Source organism: Notolabrus celidotus, chromosome 6 (assembly GCF_009762535.1).
Source record: "Notolabrus celidotus isolate fNotCel1 chromosome 6, fNotCel1.pri, whole genome shotgun sequence".
NCBI classification, from domain to species: Eukaryota; Metazoa; Chordata; class Actinopteri; order Labriformes; family Labridae; genus Notolabrus; species Notolabrus celidotus.
The window spans coordinates 33,723,724-33,746,139 of record NC_048277.1 but is presented as its reverse complement, the minus strand read 5'-3'; the positions used below and the strand labels follow the sequence as shown (position 1 = coordinate 33,746,139).

General features: G+C 40.6%; 1 protein-coding gene across 1 annotated transcript in view; it reads right to left on the bottom strand.

Annotated features, from left to right (window-relative positions):
• The window catches only part of LOC117814540 (F-actin-capping protein subunit alpha-2), a 41,278-nt gene that overhangs the window by 2,024 nt on the left and 16,838 nt on the right, over positions 1-22,416 (bottom strand). The window contains exons 2-9 of the mRNA XM_034685939.1: positions 18,149-18,212; positions 15,124-15,175; positions 14,958-15,021; positions 11,988-12,194; positions 6,280-6,359; positions 3,683-3,761; positions 2,069-2,140; positions 1,827-1,889 (exon numbers count right to left, since the gene is read on the bottom strand). Coding sequence (XP_034541830.1) covers positions 1,827-1,889; positions 2,069-2,140; positions 3,683-3,761; positions 6,280-6,359; positions 11,988-12,194; positions 14,958-15,021; positions 15,124-15,175; positions 18,149-18,212 — 681 coding nt within the window. The remainder of the gene's footprint in view (positions 1-1,826; positions 1,890-2,068; positions 2,141-3,682; positions 3,762-6,279; positions 6,360-11,987; positions 12,195-14,957; positions 15,022-15,123; positions 15,176-18,148; positions 18,213-22,416) is intronic.

Sequence of the window (22,416 nt, the reverse complement as noted above, 5' to 3'; positions counted from 1 at the left end):
GACCAAAATCTGATTTCAAAGTGTTTTTTTCAGCATAAACTTTAAAGACATATTTCGGGGACCTCTTAGACCAATATATGTTGATGAAAAAAGCGTGATATGTCACCTTTAATGTGGACTGCTTTTGTTTCTCAGATGAATTTTTACTTGTTTTTATTTTGCTTTTATTTATTGTGACTTTTTTGTGTTATCTATTGCATTTTTAATAACTATTCTTTTTTATATTTTTGGCCTTTTTGCCTTTATTTTATAGGACAGCTGAAGAGAGACAGGAAATGTTGGGAGTAGAGAGCGGGGGAAGACATGCAGGAAATGGTCGACCAGCCGGGAATCGAACCGGCGACCCCTGCGACGAGGACTGTAGCCTCTGTATGTGGGGCGCTTAGACTGCTAGGCCATCAGCGCCCCTATAACTATTCTTTTTTAACTAATATTTGTTTTTATTGATTGTGTTTAAGCTTGGCAGCACTTTGGTCCACTGCAGTTGTTTTAAAATGTGCTTTATATAAATAAGGTTTGACAAGTTTTTGAAATATCATGGAAAAGTTTAAAAAAATTAATAAAACAAGGGACTTTTTTAAAATAATCAAATGTTTAGAATGCTCTGATTAAATTATTCTTAAACATGCCACCAAAGTAAAATGTGCAACATCTCAACTCTATTCTCAAAGCAAAATAATTTAAATCTCCTGTCCCTCTTTATTTTTGAAGATTGTCCCTCAGGGCACAGACACTATCCACTGTCCTCTCCTCTATAAAATAAAGGTGTAAAAGGTGTCCAATAATTTATATAACTTGAAAATAAATAAATAAAAAAATAATAATAAAATAATGCATATATATATACATAAATGTATATATAATAAAGACAGATCCAGGCCTAAATAAAATCTGATTTAATTTCATTTATGTTTTTTATTTCATTTTATTTATTATTATTATTATTATTATTTTTATTATTTTTATATTTTTGTTTATTTTTTCTCTGTTTATTCTTGTTGACGTTGTAGATTTTTCTCTTTGTACATTTTATTTAAAGTGTGTTTCTGCATTGTTTACTTGCAGAAGATAGTCTTATATATATGTTAGAAAACTCATCCAATGCTGACATGCTGCCACGTCTTTGTTTTGTCTTGTTCTGTTTCCTTGTTGTTTCTTTTGTGTGTGAAAACTACTAAATAAAAAGTATAAAAAAAAAAGAATAATAAAATAAATTAAAAATAAATAAACAAATAAATAAATGGTATGAAAAGAAAACAAGAAAAGAAAAATAAAGGTGTAAAAGGTGTAAAAAAAAATATAAATTAAAAAATAAATAAATATAAATATTTAAAAAATATATATATAAAAAAATAAAACAATACAATTAAAAATTAAAAGAAGAAGAAAAAAATGCTTCAGCTTAAAATAAAGTCACATAAGGGGTTACTTCAAGTCTAGCAAATTTAAAATAAGTGCTTTGGTTAATTTCACCATAAAGACAGAAAGTGCAAATTTCTCTATTAAAGGTACAACGTCGAACTTAATCAGTACGTCACATCTGTCTGTCTTCAGAAGACTAAAAAACTTCCACAGGAAAGAAATCTGTGGTGACGGTTCGCCACATCAAAGTATTTTATCATTCAATCCTGACAAGAGAAAAACTCACTGCTGCCTTATTTTTCAGCTGTCTGCGTATCTCACACCACAAATGTCAACTGATAAACTAGAAACACTGACTTCAAGATAAACAGGAACCCAGATTAGAATCACTCTCCTCTGCAGATCTCTTAAAACCACAGAACAACACAAAAAAAAAAACAAGTCAGTGTCACTTTTTCACAAACCTGATAGTCGTTCTCTGAAGCCTCCATGATCTTCACAAACTCCTTTGCAGTTGAAGCCTCGTTCTGAAAGACAAAGAGGCACATACAGTTAACTTCAAGGGTGAAGACGGGGTACAAGTACAGCCATCATATCTGAGATGACCAGAATGGAGTTAATGAAATGTGTAGCCTTTAGTTGGGCTCTGATTTCAGACATCAAAATCAATCGTCTGAGTGCAAGAAATGTGTTTAGTTAAACTCACAGAAATTGACATGGACTCCTGGACCTCTTTGTGGCTCACCAGCTGAACGTTGCCGTCCTCATAGTAATGAACCTGAAAGTTAAATTAAAGTTTCAACTCTCTTCTTTGAATGCATAAAAAATAACTCTGTAACTTCAATGTGTTTCAAAACGGCCAAAGATGAAGAAGACACATCTACACGGGCTCTTTGAACTCCAACCCAGAATCAGAATATAACATGAAGATTTAGAAGAAGATTTAGAAAAAGAAGAAGATTTAGAAGATTTATCAGAATAAGAATAAGGAGGAGAAGGAGGAGAAGGGGAAGAAGGAGAAGGCGAAGGAGAAGAAGGGGAAGGAGAAGAAGGAGAAGGAGAAGAAGGAGGAGAAGGAGAAGAAGGAGAAGGAGAAGAAGGAGAAGAAGGAGAAGGAGAAGAAGGAGAAGAAGGAGAAGGAGAAGAAGGAGGAGAAGGAGAAGGAGAAGAAGGAGGAGAAGGAGAAGAAGGAGAAGGAGAAGAAGGAGAAGAAGGAGGAGAAGGAGAAGAAGGAGGAGAAGGAGAAGAAGGAGGAGAAGGAGAAGAAGAAGGAGAAGGAGAAGAAGGAGAAGGAGAATAAGGAGGAGAAGGAGGAGAAGAAGGAGAAGAAGGAGAAGGAGAAGAAGGAGGAGAAGGAGAAGAAGGAGGAGAAGGAGAAGAAGGAGGAGAAGGAGAAGAAGGAGAAGAAGGAGGAGAAGGAGGAGAAGGAGAAGGAGGACGAGGAGAAGGAGAAGAAGGAGGAGAAGCAGAAGAAGGAGGAGAAGGAGAAGAAGGAGAAGAAGGACGAGGAGAAGGAGAAGAAGGAGGAGAAGCAGAAGAAGGAGGAGAAGGAGAAGAAGGAGAAGAAGGACGAGGAGAAGGAGAAGAAGGAGGAGAAGCAGAAGAAGACGAAGGAGAAGCAGAAGAAGAAGGAGAAGGAGAAGAAGGAGGAGAAGAAGGAGGAGAAGGAGAAGAAGGACGAGGAGAAGGAGAAGAAGGAGGAGAAGGAGAAGGAGGATGAGGAGGAGAAGGAGGACGAGGAGAAGAAGGACGAGGAGAAGGAGAAGGAGAAGAAGGAGGAGAAGGAGGATGAGGAGGAGAAGGAGGACGAGGAGAAGAAGGACGAGGAGGACGAGGAGGAAGAAGAGGAAGAAGAAGAAGAAGAGGAAGAAGAGGAAGAATAGAAGAAGAGGAAGAATAGAAGAAGAATAGAAGAAGAATCTATCTTCAGATGACAGGTGATCTAGCGAATAGCAACCAACAAGAATGTCTTGGTGTTGTTGAACAAAAATAAATTTTACGTCTGATTCTTTACAGACAAGAGAAACAAAACTTGTTAATACTATTTCTATAAATGCTGCATTCAAGGACTCAAGGATTCAAGGTTGTTTATTTGTCATGCCAACACATGCTGTCACATGAGCTGGAACAAGTGTTGTTTCTCAAGTCCCAGTTAAAAAACTGAACAAGCAGACACACAACAATAAAAATAAACCAGCAAGCGCATTAGACTGCAAAGAGCAGCATTTATAAAAGAGTTCCATATGAAATATAGGAAAATATAATATTGTGTGTATATGAGGATAAACAGTCTGATGTGTGGCAGATTTTAAACACACACCTGGATTTTCATGATTCCTGCCACTTGAGTGGTGGAGGGGGAGACGGTGAATTTCCATTCTGACCTCCAGCGTCCATTCCTGCACAGAAAGAAAGAAAGAGAAGAAGAAAACACTTCATTTATTTATTTTATCTTAAATGTTTCAATTCTGCAAATAAAGCACTTTAAGGGGAGTTTTTATGTTACGGTGTGGTTCATGAAGTGAAACGTCTAACACACACATTGACCACATTGCTGTCGGTTGAAGCAGTTAGACGTTATCTTGAGGTTGGTGAGGATGTAAGTAGAGAAAACAAACACTGCAGGGTGTTCTCATTTGGGTTTCCTAATGTCACAAAATATATAACCATACACTGAAGAAAAGCAAGTGGTGTAGACTGCCCATAGCTAGCACGAGTATCACAATCAGAATCAGAATCAGAAATACTTTATTTATCACGGGGAGGGAAATTAGGTCATTACAGAGCTCTTATGAACAATATGTAAGAAAGTCAAAATATTAAAGGTGACATATCATGCAAAATGGACTTTTTAATGGTTCTCTACCTGAAATATGTGTCCCTGGCATGTCTACAAACCCCCTGAGAATGAAAAAAATCCATTCTGCCCCTGTTCTGATTTCTCCACCTTTCTGTAAATGTGTGTGAAACGAGCCGTTTCAGACTTCCGTGTTTTTGTTACATCACAACAATATCCGGTCTGTCACGGAGTCAGAGCTCGGAGCTTGTTCAGCCCATAGACTGTATAAAATAATACTGAATCCCCCCTCCGTTTTTCATTACCTGCACACATGTGCTAACAAGGAGCTTAGGAAGGAGGCATGCTAGTTGTAGGCTGTCTTAATAAACACAAAGGTCGGTTTTACTCCCCACGTCTGCAGATTTGAAGATCTAGTGGATGATTTTTATTTGTCATGGATAAGTGCTAGCGCTAGTTAGCATAGCCACATAGCTACGTTTGTCGCTGTGTACCAAGACACACGTCGACATACTGCCAAATAAAACAACAAGAAACACTAAATCTGTGACCAATCCTTCAGAAAGGTCCTGCTACAGGCGCCTCTCCGTCAGGATCAGATTCTGGATCAGATTCAGAGGGTTGAAGTAACGTGATCTGTGAGCAGCCGTGTATATTCAGCCAACATGTAAACATTAGATCAACATGCTGGAGAGCTGAGGCCACATCCACTTCCTGAGGGGGCGTGGTCAGAGAGAAAACAGAGAGTTCTGAGGAGGGCTGAAGAAGAGGGCTTTTCAGGCAGACCAAAATCTGATTTCAAAGTGTTTTTTTGAGCATAAACTTTAAAGACATGTTTTGGGGACCTCTTAGACCAATATATATTGATGAAAAAAGCGTGATATGTCCCCTTTAATAGAAGGAATAAAATAAGATCAAATAAAACAAAATAATACAATAAAGATCAAATAAAATAAAATAATAACATAAAGATCAAATAAAATAGAATAAAATAACATAATAATAAAGTACAGAAACACAGACTATTTAGAGTTAGCTATGTACAGAAGCCCCGGGAATGAAGGAGATGTATATACAAGGATGTTTTTGTACAGAGTACAGGTTATTATTCAGTGATCAGAGGGAGGAGTTGTCCAGTCTGATGGCCACAGGCAGGACTGACTTCCTGTGGTGTTCTGTGGTGTATTTAGTGGGAATGAGTCTCTCACTGAATGTGCTCCTGTGTTTCAGCAGCATGTTGTAGAAAGGGTGGTGGATGTTATCCATGATGGCGTGGAGCTTTGACAGTGTCCTCCTCTCTGTCACCGCTGTCAGAGAGTCAAGCTCCACCCCGACAACATCACTGGCCTTGCGGTATGATGTCAGATATACTTCTACCTGATGGAGTTTTAGTTTCCTCTTTATTCAAATAAACAGTAGATTGGGCGGGGATGGGAAATTAGTCTTCCTGCTTCCTTGAAATCTAAAGCATGAAGTAGTTTAATCCAAATACAACAGAGACAACCCCAGCACTTTATTCCTTCTTTAATGCACACATTAGAAAATCGAGGGAAAGTTAATGGTGCCTCTGTCCATTTACAGTTTGAGAATCTCCCCCTGAATCAGCCCCACAGCCTCCTCATCACTGAAACATGTTGGCCACATAAAAGAGCTGTGGGATCATTACACCCAACAACCCCATAAGCCCAGCAGAAAGCCAGCAGCAAAGAGGATTGTTGCACTTCTTATCCAATTAGATTAACCCGATCAGAAACAGCTCAGGAACGCTTATGAGGGGCCCCAGTCTAAACACTGCGGTGTAAACTGCTAATTAATTTAATGCCTTCAGAGCGCCTCGAATAAATCACACAACATTTCAGGCTTCCCAGGCTTGTTCAGGATCTCAACAACTTTTTTTAAAGTGAAGATTTATACACCATGAGGTTATTACAAACTGCTGGACTTCAAGTAGTCTAGCCAGTCATCTGTAGTCCATCCTATTACAGGAGAGGATCTTCTGATAACACACAGAGTACTGTTTGTGTTCATGTTAACTTTCCCTGAAGCAAAATGTAGATATCAGTGACCACAACTCCCTGAAGTGCAGAATGTGAAAAGAGAGGAAACTTTGTAGGACATACCAGAAGTTTTTGGGTTGAAACTGATGGCACTCGATGCACACGATGATGGTTTGTTGTCCGTCGATGGTTTTTCCGTAAATCTGAAAGAGCAACAAAACAAAAGATTCTCCTTTTAAAGGCAAGAACGTTTCTTCATGTCTGAGTCCTCTGCTTTTCAAAAGGCGCTTTTCTTCTATACAGCTGAATGAAGCAGTGGTTTGTGGTTACCAGATTCAAAATAAAGAACATGCTGACCTGCAAGTGAGAGACTAACATATAACATGTGTTCAGCTCTGCAAACCACAACTCAACAAATTCACAGAATGTCCCTTTTATGTCTGCGACTGAGCTGCTCTGTTTTTGCATGAACAACATGAGCTTTATGAAGCAGACTGCAATACTTTCTAAGTCTTAGCCATCAAAAAGAGGACGAAAAGGTCTGAATAGAAACGCAAATACACAACATCTTCCTCTTGAGAGAGCATCAGCCTGCTGCTCTCACAGGAGAGTCTGACCAAGATATGATCTGTGTTTGCTACAGACTAGGGATGCTCCGATCGATCGGCCACCGATCATTATCAGCCGATTTCTGTGGAAAAAGTATGTGATCGGCATATGCCGATCAATGCCTTTCATTGCCGATCACAAAAACCATCAACTGTGGCTCATACTTGGCAGCCTGCAGCCTGAAGAGGACCTGTGTGTAATGTGCCCCCTCCCCCTTTCCTTCACACTGCGCAGGCGCACAGCGGCAAACCACAACAAACATGTCTGCCGTGTGGAACTTTTATACAGTCTGTAAGAGTGATGCAAAGTTTGCATCCTGCAACACATGCAACGAAAAAATACCTTGCAGGGAAAGCACGTTAAAAAAGTTTCAATACAACCAATTTAATAAGACATTTAAAGAGCAAACACTCGGCGGAGTATGGTGTGTTTTTGAGGCTCGCGGCAGTGAATGAAAAGAAGACAGCCGGAGCAGCATCAGTCAGACGGCAGCTAACACAGCCCACGGTGGCTACACTCGCCTGTATGAGCGTGACAGTCAGAAGGCGAAGCAAATAACCCGAAAAATAGTTGAATTCATCGGGCTAGATGAGCCTTTCTCAGTGGTGGAAGACACCGGGTTCCGCCGACTGCTCTCTCACTTGGAGTCTCGCTACGTGCCACGGGGACGTAAATAATTCAGAGACGTAGCGCTGCCAGAGCTCCACCAGACTGTGTACTCTCACATCGAACGTCTCCCTAAAGAAGGAATCCCATTCTCTGTAAGTTTCACGAGTTTCAAACATGGCATATTCAGAAAGACAAACTTGTGAGACATATTGTCTTTTATTTATTTGACTTTGTGCACTATTTAGCCTGTTGAGAGCCTTAATGTTTCCAATCTGTTAAAGATTGTGTTACTGATAGCAGGTACATTTTAGTGTCTTTCAGTTGTCTTTTTGACTGAATAGTTGCTGCATTGTGCCTGCAACGTTTTTGTATTTTTTCTCTTGAAGAAGTTAGTAAAAAGACGTTTTATTTATTTACTAAATTAAGGTGATTTTATGGTTCCTTTTTTCCCAGATGATGTAGCACTCACCATAACTAAATTGAAAAATGTACAGAAAATCCATGTGATCGGTATCGGTGATCGGCAGTGATCGGCACTCATGGCTGATCGGTATAGGAATCGGCAGCATAAAACCTGATCGGAGCATCCCTACTACAGACTGTATCAAACATGGATGTAATCACAGTGACGCAACCCAACTGTATCTGAAGAGGTGTTGTAAAGCCAAATGATGAAAGTCCCCTATTGAAAACGCTGAGTCAAGCTAACTTTCAGCAGAGATGGGCCATCAGCTTTTGAGACGGGCTGTCAACATGTTCAATTTTGCATTAAAGAGGTGGTTTATGCTTTTTTTTTTCATATCCTAAAATCAAATCAGCTGAAAAGATAAAAGGTTTGGGTATCAAGTTTCAAACTGTGAGGTAAAAATGTGTTGGTGTAATCCCTAGATGAGACTACAGGCTGCTCTGAACAGCTTATTCAGAAAGTCACGTGAGTATTCAGCAAGATTAGCTCAAATCTTGACATCACCAGTTGATGAATCTCCATAAATGTCCAAATTTGTCATTTTTTAATATTTTAATAAGAGAAACACAACTTTATTTCATGGCAACTGTGGAGGAGGCTTCTAGAGTGCTTGGTGCTGGAATACTGGGGGGCCTTTAAAGAGTTTTTTGAGCTGTAATCATGTATAGCTGCTAAACAGATATCAAAGCCTTAAACATTAGCACAACCACTTTTTAAGGTTTTTTGGGGTAGCTTAAGAAGCCTGCCTCAAGTGGACAATCTAGGAACTGCAGTTGCTTACACTTTTACCTTGGCCTTCAGTGTTTCCCCTAGGTTAACAGCCTTGAGGGGGGGTCAATCAGATATCGGTATCAGGGTTTTGCTTTTGTAATATCCTAATTGAAATAATCTAGCCTGCAAAAAAGACAAAATAAAACTTTCTTCATGTGAACACTATATCTGATTCTCTTGATTCAAATAAAAATGCCATGAACGCAAAATACAGGTCAGCATTGCACTTTTACGACGGTCCCTGAATGCACCTGCAGTGACAGTCAGCTCACGGCACACCGGGGGGTAAAAATCCTCAATGAAGAGGAGACTGGTTCACACAGCACACCTGCTGCAGGTAGAGACCAAGCTAACACTGCGCCCCTCCAATAATAACTCAGCCTGTAACAGGATTGCATAGTTTTAATTTCTAAAGATTAGACGCACAGCGGGGAAAATATGAGTTGTTAATGTCCGACGGTCCTTCTTAAGATTTCATCTGAGTTTGTATTATCAGTGATGCACTTTAGCTCGTCATAGTCTTGTTTTCGTCTTGAATTAACGAGTTGTTGATGAACATTTATCGTATCATTGTACTGTGATGTGTGTATGTGAGCGCACGTGTTTGTGTGTCTGTGCGCCCATCATGTAAATAAGATAAAGAACATGAGGATATTTAGTCTGTTTACTAAAAGAACAAGTTTAAGACCTGATCTATAAGAGAGGTAACCCTCAATTACTTCTGCTGTGATCTGGCACTATATAGAAAATAAAATTTACTGAACTTCCAAGGGGGGCGGGGGCCGCTGTTGGGGGGAAAACACTGGCCTTAATTTTCTACTTCTGAGATTGCTGCTTGGATTCCTCTTAAGTTTATACCAGATTGTGGAGCAACCAATTGTTTTGTCTATCAAACTGATTGCTCATTGTTTAATATGACTGATCTATAGACCCCTTTACAGCCTACGTCATTTACATCTACAAACTGAGTCTTCAATAAGACAATAAAGACTCAGTTTTTAGACGTAAATAATACATGAAAGTTTTAAGAGTAGCAGAAGGGCATGTAGTCTTGGGCATGGACTGACTTGTGTGCTTAATCACTCTCTGGTGTACACGCTGGTTTCTCCACGAAAAACATTGGTCAGCTAAATATCTGTCCACTTGCTCATGTCTTCTATCCACTCACTGATTTCACACGGAGCTAGAAGTCGTTTCCTGTTTGTGAAAGTGACTTTGTTTAGGTAACAATTGCGGTTTTGATAGTTAACTCCCTTTCATGGCTTGGAAAACTATTGCACTCCGCAGTACTTTTGTTGCCAGGATGCGTGCATAGCCATAACTGTTTACAAACAGTAAAGGGGTCTATATATTTAAGTCAACTTTGGTTGTATTTCTTGACTTTTAAAGAAAAGAGTCAGAGTTTAATGGTTGTGGTCTCATTCATAAAAAATGCCTCTTAAATGTTAACTTCAGCTGACCATTACATTTCTTCCTTTTCCGTGCAGTTGCCTTTGTTTAAGAATTCCCATGATCTGTAGTGACCCATCTGTTCTTAGTTTGTCCTTTTGTTATAATCGTCAGAGAGCTAAAAAAAAAAACACAGTGCAACTGAACACACATGTAGGTTTGAGTGTTATTATCCCAGGAATGTTTGCGAAGGACACCGAAGGAAGTTCATTATGCTGCAAAGCACTTTCATCAGTCGAGCACTCGCTTAACAGACACAGAGAGGCTGATTAAAGGTGACATATCACGCATTTTTCATCAACATATATTGGTCTAAGAGGTCCCCAAAACATGTCTTTAAAGTTTATGCTCAAAAAAACACTTTGAAATCAGATTTTGGTCTGCCTGAAAAGCCCTCTTCTTCAGTCCTCCTCAGAACACTCTGTTTTCTCTCTGACCACGCCCCCTCAGGAAGTGGATGTGCCTCGGCTGTCCAGCACGTTGATCTAATGTTTACATGTTGGCTGAATATACACGGCTGCTCACAGACCCGCGTTACTTCAACCCTCTGAATCTGATCCAGAATCTGATCCTGACGGAGACGCGCCTGTAGCAGGACCTTTCTGAAGGATTGGTCACAGATTTAGTGTTTCTTGTTGTTTTATTTATCAGTATGTCGACGTGTGTCTTGGTACACAGCTACGAACATGTAGCTATGTGGCTATGCTAACTAGCGCTAGCACTTATCCATGATAAATAAAAATCATCCACTAGATCTTCAAATCTGCAGACGTGGGGAGTAAAACCGACCTCTGCCAGAAAGGCAGCAGGACCTTTATGAAGGATTGGTCACAGATTTAGTGTTTCTTGTTGTTTTATTTGTCAGTATGTCGACGTATGTCTTGGTACACAGCTACAGCTACAGCTACAGCTACAGCTACGACATGTAGCTATGCTAACTAGCGTTAGCACTTTTCCATGGAAAATAAAAATCATTCACTAGATCTTTAAATCTGCAGACGTGGGGAGTAAAACCGACCCTTGTGTTTATTAAGACAGCCTACAACTAGCATGCCTCCCTCCTAAGCTCCTTGTTAGCACACATGTGTGCAGGGAATGAAAAACGGAGGAGGGGATTCAGTATTATTTTATACAGTCTATGGGCTGAACAAGCTCCGAGCTCTGACTCCGTTACAGACCGGATATTGTTGCGACGTAACAAAAACACGGAAGTCTGAAACGGCTCGTTTCACACACATTTACAGAAAGGTGGAGAAATCAAAACAGGGGCAGAATGGATTTTTTTCATTCTCGGGGGGTTTGTAGACATGCCAGGGAAACATATTTCATGTAGAGAACCATTAAAAAGTCGATTTTGCATGATATGTCACCTTTAAATCAAACTATAAGTTGGACTTATTTCATTATATGTAGGGTAGAAGCTGTTGAAGAGAGCCTCAGATTGAAGTGTAACATGAAGTCTCTCTCAGAGTTTGATTCAAATTTTGACCAAGTGATAGAAAACTTCTCAGGTCCAAATTTGATTCAAACTCTGAGAGAGAGTTTTGTCATCTCTGAAGTTCCTGTGAGAAAACCTTCAATTTGTGACAATATTTTGGGACCCTCTCTGGGCAAAGCTGTACCTCTTCTCTTAGTTAATCTCGTCTTGTACATACGTTGAGTTTTTAACAAGAAAATAAAACTCATAATGTATCTTGGCAGTCAACTTGCCATGCAACATATGAAAAGGGCTGCTTCAGCATTAAGTTCTCATTACTCTGCTGACACCCCTCCAGCAGCGGCAGCAACAGGCTTTAAAATTAACAATAAGGACACAGCCAGACTTTAAGTTGGTCTCTTTTGCTTTAAGAGAGTTTCATAACCATCTAAAAACTCCTCCCTTCATAAGAGTGTGCATGTGTGTTTTTAAGTGGACTGGGGAACGTACGGTGCAGACTCCATTGGGGTAATGCTCTTTGACGTAAGCCCTGACAGCAGAGTCCACGGCACTCCTCCAGACTTCCAAAGAGCTGTCCACATCGTGAGGCCGAGGGTCGCTGGCCTCCTTCCTCAGGTGGTCGAACTTGAAGGAGATCTTGTTCTTGGGGTCCAGGACCCGGCCGTTTCCGAGGTCACCATGCTCTGTGATTAAGACCTGGAGGGAGCGAGGGGAGAGGGGAAGAGGAGGGCAAGAACATGACAAAGACAGAAGGTGTTACAGACAGGTACAACATGAGGAAGTAATTAAGCAAAAGACAAACAAGAAAAGGAAAATAAGGAGAGGAAAAACAGGATAACATCAACACAGACGTCAGCCTGAACTTTCCATCTGACGTCCTCCACCTCAGCACTTAGCTCAGCCTGCTGGGTGTCAGACAGGGGAATTTCTACCCATGCTGCGGGAACAGAGGGACATGATGACATCTTTACGTAAGATCCTGCAACTATTGCTGAAGCTGACACACCGGCACATGTACTCGGCGCCCAAACTCGCAGGTGGCGAGCACAGTGACATTACAGTAACGACGTGTTTGTGTGAGCTTGTTTCCTGTGAAGGTTAAGGGGAACACTGGGACTTGTGTTAGCCTTCAATCTAATATCCCCCTCTGATATAAAGCCCCTGAGATCATCATGATATAAGCAATAACAAAAAAGTTAGAGACTTTGTGTCCCTGACCTGAGTCCCTTTGTGATGCTGTTATATTCTTAATTAGCTTTATACATTATTGTAACTTTATAAAGCACTTTGAGTCACACTGTTCAACTTTGCAACTTTCAGCTTCATTATGAGAAAAAAAAAAGTCCTTTATCCTCTGTTCAATTTCAGAAAACTCAAACACTGAATCCTTATTTTACTACTTTCTACTTCAGTCTTCATGTTATTTAGCTGCATCAACTCCAGTACAATCAACACATGAAACAGTGTGTTATACTGCCATCACATGTAGTGACACATGTGACTATTAAACCCATATAGACTGCATGTCAAAGCTGTTACAGTGACACTCTTCTTTTGATGTTTCTTTGAACTTTTATTAGTGTTTCCTCTGGTCTTAGTACTGTATTTAATCACCATGTGTGTTTAAGTGTTCTATGGTGCCTTCACTAAGCTTTTATGGTGTTGTTACCAGCTATTTCTTTTTTTCATCAGCTTTACTTTGTGCATGTGTGTGTATCTGTGTGTGGTTGTCCTGCCTTTGTTTTACGTGTGATACATCCATGTAACTCAGTGCATCATTATTGCAGCTGGACATTTATTACTGCACTGTAACCATATTTTATGCATTTTGTTTCATTAAAAAAATAAAATAATACTCTGACTTTATTGATTTGAATCTACTTTACTGTGTTCATTGTGTTCTGATGCTTTTCTTTGCCAATGTGAGGCACTTTGAATAGTATGCATTTCTGAAACAGGTATAAATTCATGAGCAACAGCTACAGCAATCATGAGTGATGTATTTGGAGTCATTATTTAAACGCAGAACAGTGAATAATAAATATAAGAACTTGAATTCATGTTTCATTTTTATATATAATAATAAATAATAAATATACATACAAATTATATTATTTTATAACAATAGTTATTTATCATTATTATTATTGTATTAAAGTTAATATATTAAAATTATATTTTATAACAGTAACAATATTTTTTTTTTTTTATCCATCCATCCATCCATTATCTTGACCGCTTATCCCGTTAGGGGTCACGGGGGGCTGGAGCCTATCCCAGCTGGCTTCGGGCGGAAGGCAGGGTACACCCTGGACAGGTCGCCAACCTATCACAGGGCTAACACAGAGAGACAGACAACACTCACACCTACGGGCAATTTAGAGTGATCAATCAACCTGAGCATGTTTTTGGATTGTGGGAGGAAGCCGGAGAACCCGGAGAGAACCCACACATGCACGGGGAGAACATGCAAACTCCACACAGAAAGGCACCCGCCCAGCCGGGGATTCGAACCAGGAACCTTCTAGCTGTGAGGTAACAGCGCTACCCACTGCACCACCGTGCAGCCCAATATTATATATTTTTTTATATTATATCATAATTTATTATTTCATTATATTACAATAATTATTTTTTTCAGTACATTTTTAACAACAACAATAATACTAATACTACTGAAACTAATTTATTATTATTAAAATCATTATTATTATTATTATTATTATTATTATTATCATTATTATTATTATCATTATTATATAACAACAATACTACTGATACTAATTTATTATTATTATTTTTATTATTACTATTATTATTATTATTATTATTAAATAACAACAACAATACTATTGAAACTAATTTATTATTATTATTATTATTATTATTATTATTGTAATCTTTATTATTATTATTATTATTATTATTATTATTATTAAATAACAACAACAATACTAATTTATTATCAGTGGTATTAGTATTATTGTTGTTGCTGTGATTATTTAATAATAATAATGATTACAATAATAATAATAATAATAATAATGATTACAATAATAATAATAATAATAATAATAATAATGATTACAATAATAATAATAATAATAATAATGATTACAATAACATTATTATTATTATTATTATTATTATTATTATTATTATATTTATATTTTGAATTACTTTCTTAAAACAGCAGGCTTAATTAATTTTTTATCTTTTCATATTTTTTCACTTCTCTGCTCAAAGTATTAAATATTTAATGACAACCTAGAAGTAATTCACTGCAGCAGCAGTGACGGGTTCTTATGTCGTATAAACTGAATTTACAACATGTGCCAGACGAGTGTGCTGAAGCAGCAGGAGAGTGTGATGATCAACAGGGAAGTGACAGTCAGCAGATTCAGGCCCATTATGTCATCTCCATCTCATTCATCCTTTCAGTGTCTCCCATCACTTTACCTGTTCTTCATATCCCTCGACCTTCACCGGAGTAAACTGGTCCAAGTTGTACTGTGCAAATGCACTGCAGACAGAGACAGAGAGTTACCTTAGACACTTCAGACTTCACACATTTTATAAAAAAACATGCTGGAGACCTTGAAGTGCGTCAGGAGCGAATACTTACTGCGCGGCACCTTCCCTGAGAAGATTGTCATTGTTGAGCAGCAATCGCACATCTGAGGAGAGAATAATAGCGAGATTATTGACGGGGAGAAAGAAGACAGCTACAGCAGATTAACACCTTGACACACACACAGACACAAAGACAGAGCTGCCTGCAGTCAATCTTTACAGCGTATATGCCAGGAGAGTGAGGCATGGTAAATGAGCTCAGTGGAGAAGGCTGTAAAATCACACAGAGATGAAAGGGGACAAAGTGGCAAGAGGGGACTGTGTTTGAGAGTGTGTGTGTGTGTGTGTGTGTGTGTGTGTGTGTGTGTGTGTGTGTGTGTGTGCGGCTGTCAGGCTGTGATAAGAGGCAGACAGACAGCCCACTGGCGCTCCGATGAGGTGACGACATTCATCGAGGCAGGACGAGGTTTTAACGATGCCAACACACACACACACACACACACACACACACACACACTCTGGAGGGGCACTACTTTAGCGGTGTGGTGTCAACACTGAGGCTGCAGGGTGAGCCGGCCCAAACATCAGAGTCTGATTTAGTTTCCTCAGAGGTAAAATAAGGAACACAAACAGAGACGTTTCACATCTCAGCTCCTCTTACACCGAAGTAAAGCTGAATCTACGAGGAGTTTGAAGTTGAAGATAAATAAACTTTGATATTTTAACCTGTCAAACATCTTGGCTGCAGGCATCACTCTGTAATACAGCAGGTTGGTGTAAATGTGCTCTCCAGACTGATTCCTCTTGGGCTGCAATTTTCAATCCCCACCAGATTTCTGCCTGAGAGTGTTAACAAGAGCTGGGACTTCAGTGTCAGTCCATCTGTCTTATGCTTTTGTAACATTTTAGGACTGCACATTTGTTCCAGTACTTTCCCCCAAGCAGGGCCTTTAAGGGTTTTACAAGTACATCCATAAACTCCAACTGGTCCAGAAATCTGCTTCTTGTATCATCATCAGAACCCCTTCTGCACATCAACACACCCTGCCGCACTCTCAGGTCTTCTTCCTCAATTCACCTCACTACACCACCGCCTGCTTGACCACCATGGGGTCCAGAGCCTTCAGGCGCTCAGCTCCCCACCTCTGGAACTCCCTCTTTTTCCATTTTCAAATCCCGTCTCAAAACACATCTTTTAAAACTCTGATTACACCTCTTCACTGCACTGTTTCCTATCCTGTTCATTTTACTGATTTTTACACTATATCATGTCTTGATGATTTTATCAGACAAACTTTTATATTGTTCTTTTTTAAAACTCTGCCCTGTACGGTGACCTTGAGTGCTCTGAAAGGAGCCTTTAAATAGAATGTATTAATATAAGTAGGGATGGGCAATGATTATCCAATATTCAAATATTGGTTCACTTTGTAAAAATTGAAGAGTCACTTCAAATATTTTCTCATTTTAAAAGTACAATTTTTCATCTTTCTCCCGGTGCCTGGTTGTAATTCGTTACTCCCGCCAGACGGTGGCTACAGAGCGTCTTGAAGCTGTTTGCTAACCTCATTAAATAACAGAAGAAGAATGCTAACTGCATTAAATAGCAAAAGAAGAAGAAAACATTAGCAACAATCGAGGCCATTTTCCCCTTTCTAGCAGCACCTCGTCCTGCTGCTGGTTAACGCCACTGCCACAAAAACGGGCAGTTAATGGGACAGGTGTGTGTGTGTGTGTGTGTGTGTGTGTGTGTGTGTGTGTGTGTGTGTGTGTGTGTGTGTGTGTGTGTGTGTGTGTGTGTGTGTGATTTTTCGAATAATCATTGAATACATGCCAATGATTATCAAATAGTATTTTGGCTTGAAATGTCCATCCCTAGAAAGCAGGCAGGTGCTGCCAGTGCCCACTACTAGCAGCACCATGTCCCAGTCAGTCCCTCCAGGAAGTTGCGATTTCGCAATCGCAACTATCAACGCAAATTCAACCAATCAGCGCGATTTTTTCGTGGCCCTGCAATTTTTTATAATCACCGCAACTTTCCCGCAAATTTGAACAACATCGGTTTTGTCATCAATTTGACTTCCTTGGAACATAAGTCCTCACTTGACCGGCACTTTTCAACAACAAAACACGCACAGAGAACGGGTGAAAAGAGGGGACAGCAGGCAGGACAAGTGACGATGACGACGTTGTTATTTATAGATTGAGGGGCTCAGTGTTAGCTTGGTCTCTACCTGCAGCAGGTGTGCTTTATGAACCAGCTCTCCTCACCTCCACGCATCTGTCTCTTCTTCATTGATGATTTTTACCCCCGGTGTGTGTTAGTAACAAAGACACAACCGGGGGACGCCTGTTTAATATTTGAGGTTTGACGTTGTTGCCGTGGTTACCGTAAAAAGCTCTGCATCTACAGATTTAATCCAGTTTGGTGAAACATCAGACACATTCAGTAAGTTTTGATCAACTCCTTGTCATCAAAGATGCAGATTAATTTCAGAGTGCGTGAACTGACTGTGCATCAGTCGCTGCCAGGTGCATTCAGGGACCGTCGTAAATGTGCAATACGGTCATTTCATGGCATTTTTCTGTGAATCAAGAGAATCAAAATACAGTCAGTGGCCACATCAAGAATGCTTTCTAAAAACAACTGTAATTTAGCGTATTTACTTGCCCCTGAGATGTTATTGGGGAAAAAAAGCAACAAAAAAAATCCGCAACTTTCACCGCAATTTTTTCAAAAAGCTGTCGCAAATTCAGGCTTTTTGGGCCGCAACAATCACAAAAAAATCCTGCAAAATCCTGGAGGGACTGCCCAGTGCTAGTTAATGCGATTGCCACACAAACGGACCATTAAGGGGACAGGTGTGTCGTGGAGTGTTTACATCTACCGTCTACAAATGCAGCACAAGTGTTGCGTTAGTCTCTTTTGTCTCAACTTGACCTGCTGTCAGAGAGCTTAATAACGAATAATCGCTGAGTAAATGTCCGTGATTATTGAATAGTATGTTGGCTTGAAATGCCCATCCTTACAGGGGAATGCAACTTATAAAGGAGGAAGATGAACAGTGTACACTCACCGTTGAAAACTTCATTGAACTCTCCTGGCGGGGCATGGATGACAAAGTTAGCTGCTATGCGTACCTGCAGACAAAACAGACAAGAGGCAAAAGTTGAGACTGAGGAACACAGATCAATCTTTATTTATAAAGCGCCAAATCACAACAAACATAATCTAAAGACTTATCCCAACAGAGCAGGTCTAGACCGTACTCTATGTTGAATTATTAAAGACCCAACATCAAGACAGGATAAGATCCAGTCCCATCTTACAGACAGGACTCAGTCTGATCTCATCTTAATCCACCATGAGCAGAGCTCTTTGCAGCATTTAGCAAGTTACAGTGGCAAGGACAAACTTCCTTTAACAGGCAGAAACCTCCAGCAGGACCAGACTCATGTTAGACACACATTTGCTGAGACCTGGTAAATCTGTCAGCCAATAATATGGACTCAGAGATTCAAGCACCTGCATGACTTGGGCTCATCACATGATCTGTGAAGTGTTTCTTTTATTTTGTACTTTTCCCACCATTCAAAATCAAAGAAACCTCATTAAAAAGTCCTGATATAATCTCAAAATACAGCTCTCACTTCTTTACCAGTCAGCTCAAGCTTTACATACCAATCTAATGCCAGAGCTGACAGTACAAACACTAGATCAATGTGTCCAACAGAGGGGGTTAGGTTACCGTGTCAGTGCTTCAGAGGTTGCAGAGACGCGCTTCAATATCTGTCTCGGTCAGAAGCACATCTGAGCAATCATTTTCCCCTTCCTCACTTCTCTTCTACTTGCTTCTGCCTCACCACAACACTTCCTGTTTCCAGGTCACATGTCAAACTGACAGTGAGACGACAGCCCCTCCCTCCCCCGCGTGGTTTACAACCATATAAGGACATAAAAATGTGCTGAGGACTCCAGTACACATTCTCTCTCTCGCCCTACGTCTATATCTCTGTGGCCGGGGTTCAGCCAGGTTTCCCCCCTCTGCCCTGCTCTCACAAGCTGGTGTATCAGGGAAGGTGTTCATATCTGTGTGTGAGTGTGTGTGTGTGTGTTTGGGTGAGTAGTTGTGTCTGTGCATGTCCGTCCCCAGGGCCCTTATTAGCAGTGTGTGTCTACAAGTGCTCTGGCAGCGTGCAGAGCTGCAGATTGATTCTTGCTAATGAGCGATGCTGAGAGGGAGAGGAAGGCACTCTGGGAGGAACCTGTGTGTGTGTGTGTGTGTGTGTGTGCGTGCGTGCGTGCGTGCGTGCGTGCGTGCGTGCGTGCGTGCGTGCGTGCGTGCGTGCATGCGTGCGTGCGTGCGTGCGTGTGTCGAGATCAAAGTTTATCTGCATAAGTCTAATCCTCTGTCATGACAGCATCATGACCCACTTATGCTTAACGAGCCACGATCTGTAACACAATGGAGGTGTGTGTGTGAGTGTGAGTGTGTGCGTGTGTGTGTGCGTGTGCGTGTGCGCGTGTGTGTTCACTACACATACACACTCTTTGTTAAACAGCTGGTGGAAAACTGTGTTTGTGTGTTGGACTCCCTGTGGGACGACTCATTTGCATCAGGTCTCCCTCATTACACAGTGTAAACAGACTTTCCATACACAGACAGCATCTCCTGGACCTGGACGCTGATCCCAGACCACATCCACAGCCAGTTACCCATCTCTTATTCAATCAGAGGCTTGATGAGTGGAATAAGGAACCGATGACTTGGTCTCGAAGTTCAGAAACAGTACTTGACCTTAAACAAATGCATGTAAGAAGAAGACCGGGGGCCCGGGGAACCTGTGGCCTAGTCGTCGAAGCGCGTCGCATACACAGAGGCTATAGTCCTCGTCACAGTGGCCGCTGGTTCAACTCCAGGCCTCAACTGTCTGCTGCATGTCTTCAGTTTCCTGTCTCTCTTCAGAGATCCTGTCTAATAAAAAAATGCCCAAAAATACAACTATAAAAAGAAGGCAGGGAGGCCTTTAATGCGACAAGCTCATCGGTTAAGTTTCATGCTTTCAGGAGAGCTTTTTAAAAAGTTATGTTTCTTAGTTTCTTAATTAAACTGAATCTGAATGAGATTAATTCCGTTAACGAGAATTATGACGATAATAGGTGGTTCAATTAACAGCTACACATCTGCAGATAAACACCACATTGCTGAACGCAGTCAAGCAGGGACACAGGTTCAACCTTTTCCCCTCCCAGTGAAGACTGTTAAAGTATCACATCGAGTGCGACAGAGAAACCAGTCAAGACAGGAGGGGATGAAGCTTGGGGATTGAAATGAGGTTTAAAATGAAGCACTCACAGGAGAAGGAGGATGAGGAGGAGGAGGAGGAGGATGAAGAGGAGAGGGATACTCCATTTAGCTGATTATATGAAAGACACTGACTGTTAAAAGCTGGCAAAGAAGGAGGGTTATACTTCCTCTTCCTCTAAGTACCTCTGAGCTGTTCAGCTAATGCACTGAGGAATCAGACCTTAGTCCTCTAGAGCTGCACAGGAATCAAAGATTTAATAAAAGTAATACATTATGTTTCTACTTTTACTTCCAGCCTCAGAAGAAGTTAAATAGTATCACTCATTGTTTACATATATTCTCCTTAAACAGCTTTAGATCAAACGTGCTTCTAACTTTACAGACGGTAAGAATAAGTCCTGGCCTACTCTGCAGAGGTAATTACTGCAGAGCGGGAGTTTGAACATTGAGCTACAAGGTGAAGCAAAGATCCAGTGTCAGTCTATCACACTGGGAGACGGGCTTCTGGGACACTTGAGCTCTGAGACCCAGTTTTGAGTACCAGACTCCGCCGAGCTGCAAGAAAGACCGAGCTCAAGGCGACGAGTCTCTGTGGAGGATTTGATTAAGTAACTCAGAGTTCTCTGTAGTCTCCTGTGAGGTCACTGAACCTCCAAGAAGACAGGCTGAGTCAGTTTGAGGACTCTGTAAAGAGGGATGGATGGATAGATGGATGGATGGATGGATGGATGATGGATGGATGGATGGATGGACGGGTGGAAGTATGGATGGGCAGATGGATGGACAGATGGATGTATGGATGAATAGATAACAGGATAGATGGAGGAATTTCCCCCAGGATACATAAAGTATTTCTGATTCTGATTAAAGGATGGATGGATGACAGATGGTGAAAAGAATGGATGATGGATAGATAGATTAAAGGATGGATAGATGGATTTATGGATAAAAGGATGGATAAACAGATGATTTAAAGGATGGATGAACAAATGGACAAACAGATGGATGGATAAAGGATGTATGGGTGGACAGAAAAAGGGATGGATGGATGGTTGGTAAAAAGGATGAGGAATGGATGGATAGATGGACTGATGGACAGACGGATGGATAAAGGATGAATGGGTGGAGAGAAAAAGGGATGGATGGATGGTTGGTCGAAAGGATGCGGAATGGATGGATGGATGGACTGATGGATAAAAAGAATAGATGGACAGATGGAAAAGGATGGCTGCCATGGGAAGAAGAATGGATGGATGGATAAAAGGATGGATGCCATGGGAAGATGGATGGATAGATGGATAAAAGGATGGATGCCATTGGAAGAAGGATGGATGCCATGGGAAGATGCATAAAAGGGTGGATAAAAGAATGGATGCCATGGGAAGATGGATGGATAAAAGGGTGGATGAAAGGATGGATGCCATGGAAAGATGGATGGATAGATGGATAAAAGGATGGATAAAAGAATAGATGCCATGGGAAGAAGAATGGATGGACGGATAAAAGGATGGATAAAAGGATGGATAAAAGGATGGCTGCCATGGGAAGAAGAAAGGATGGATGGATAAAAGGATGGATAAAAGGATGGATAAAAGGATGGCTGCCATGGGAAGAAGAATGGATGGATGGATAAAAGGATGGATGCTATGGGAAGATGGATGGATGGATGGATAAAAGGATGGATAAAAGGATGGATGCCATGGGAAGATGGATGGATGGATGGATAAAAGGATGGATGCTATGGGAAGATGGATGGGTGGATGGATAAAAGGATGGATAAAAGGATGGATGCCATGAGAAGAAGAATGGATGGATGGATAAAAAGGATGGAATGCTTTGGGAAGATGGATGGATGGATGGATGGATGGATGGATGGATGGATGGATGGATGGATGGATGGATGGATAAAAGGATGGATAAAAGGATGGATGCCATGGGAACAAGAATGGATGGATGGATAAAAAGATGGATAAAAGAAAGGATGAATGGATAAAAGGGTGGATGAAAGGATGGATGCCATGGGAAGATGGGTGGAT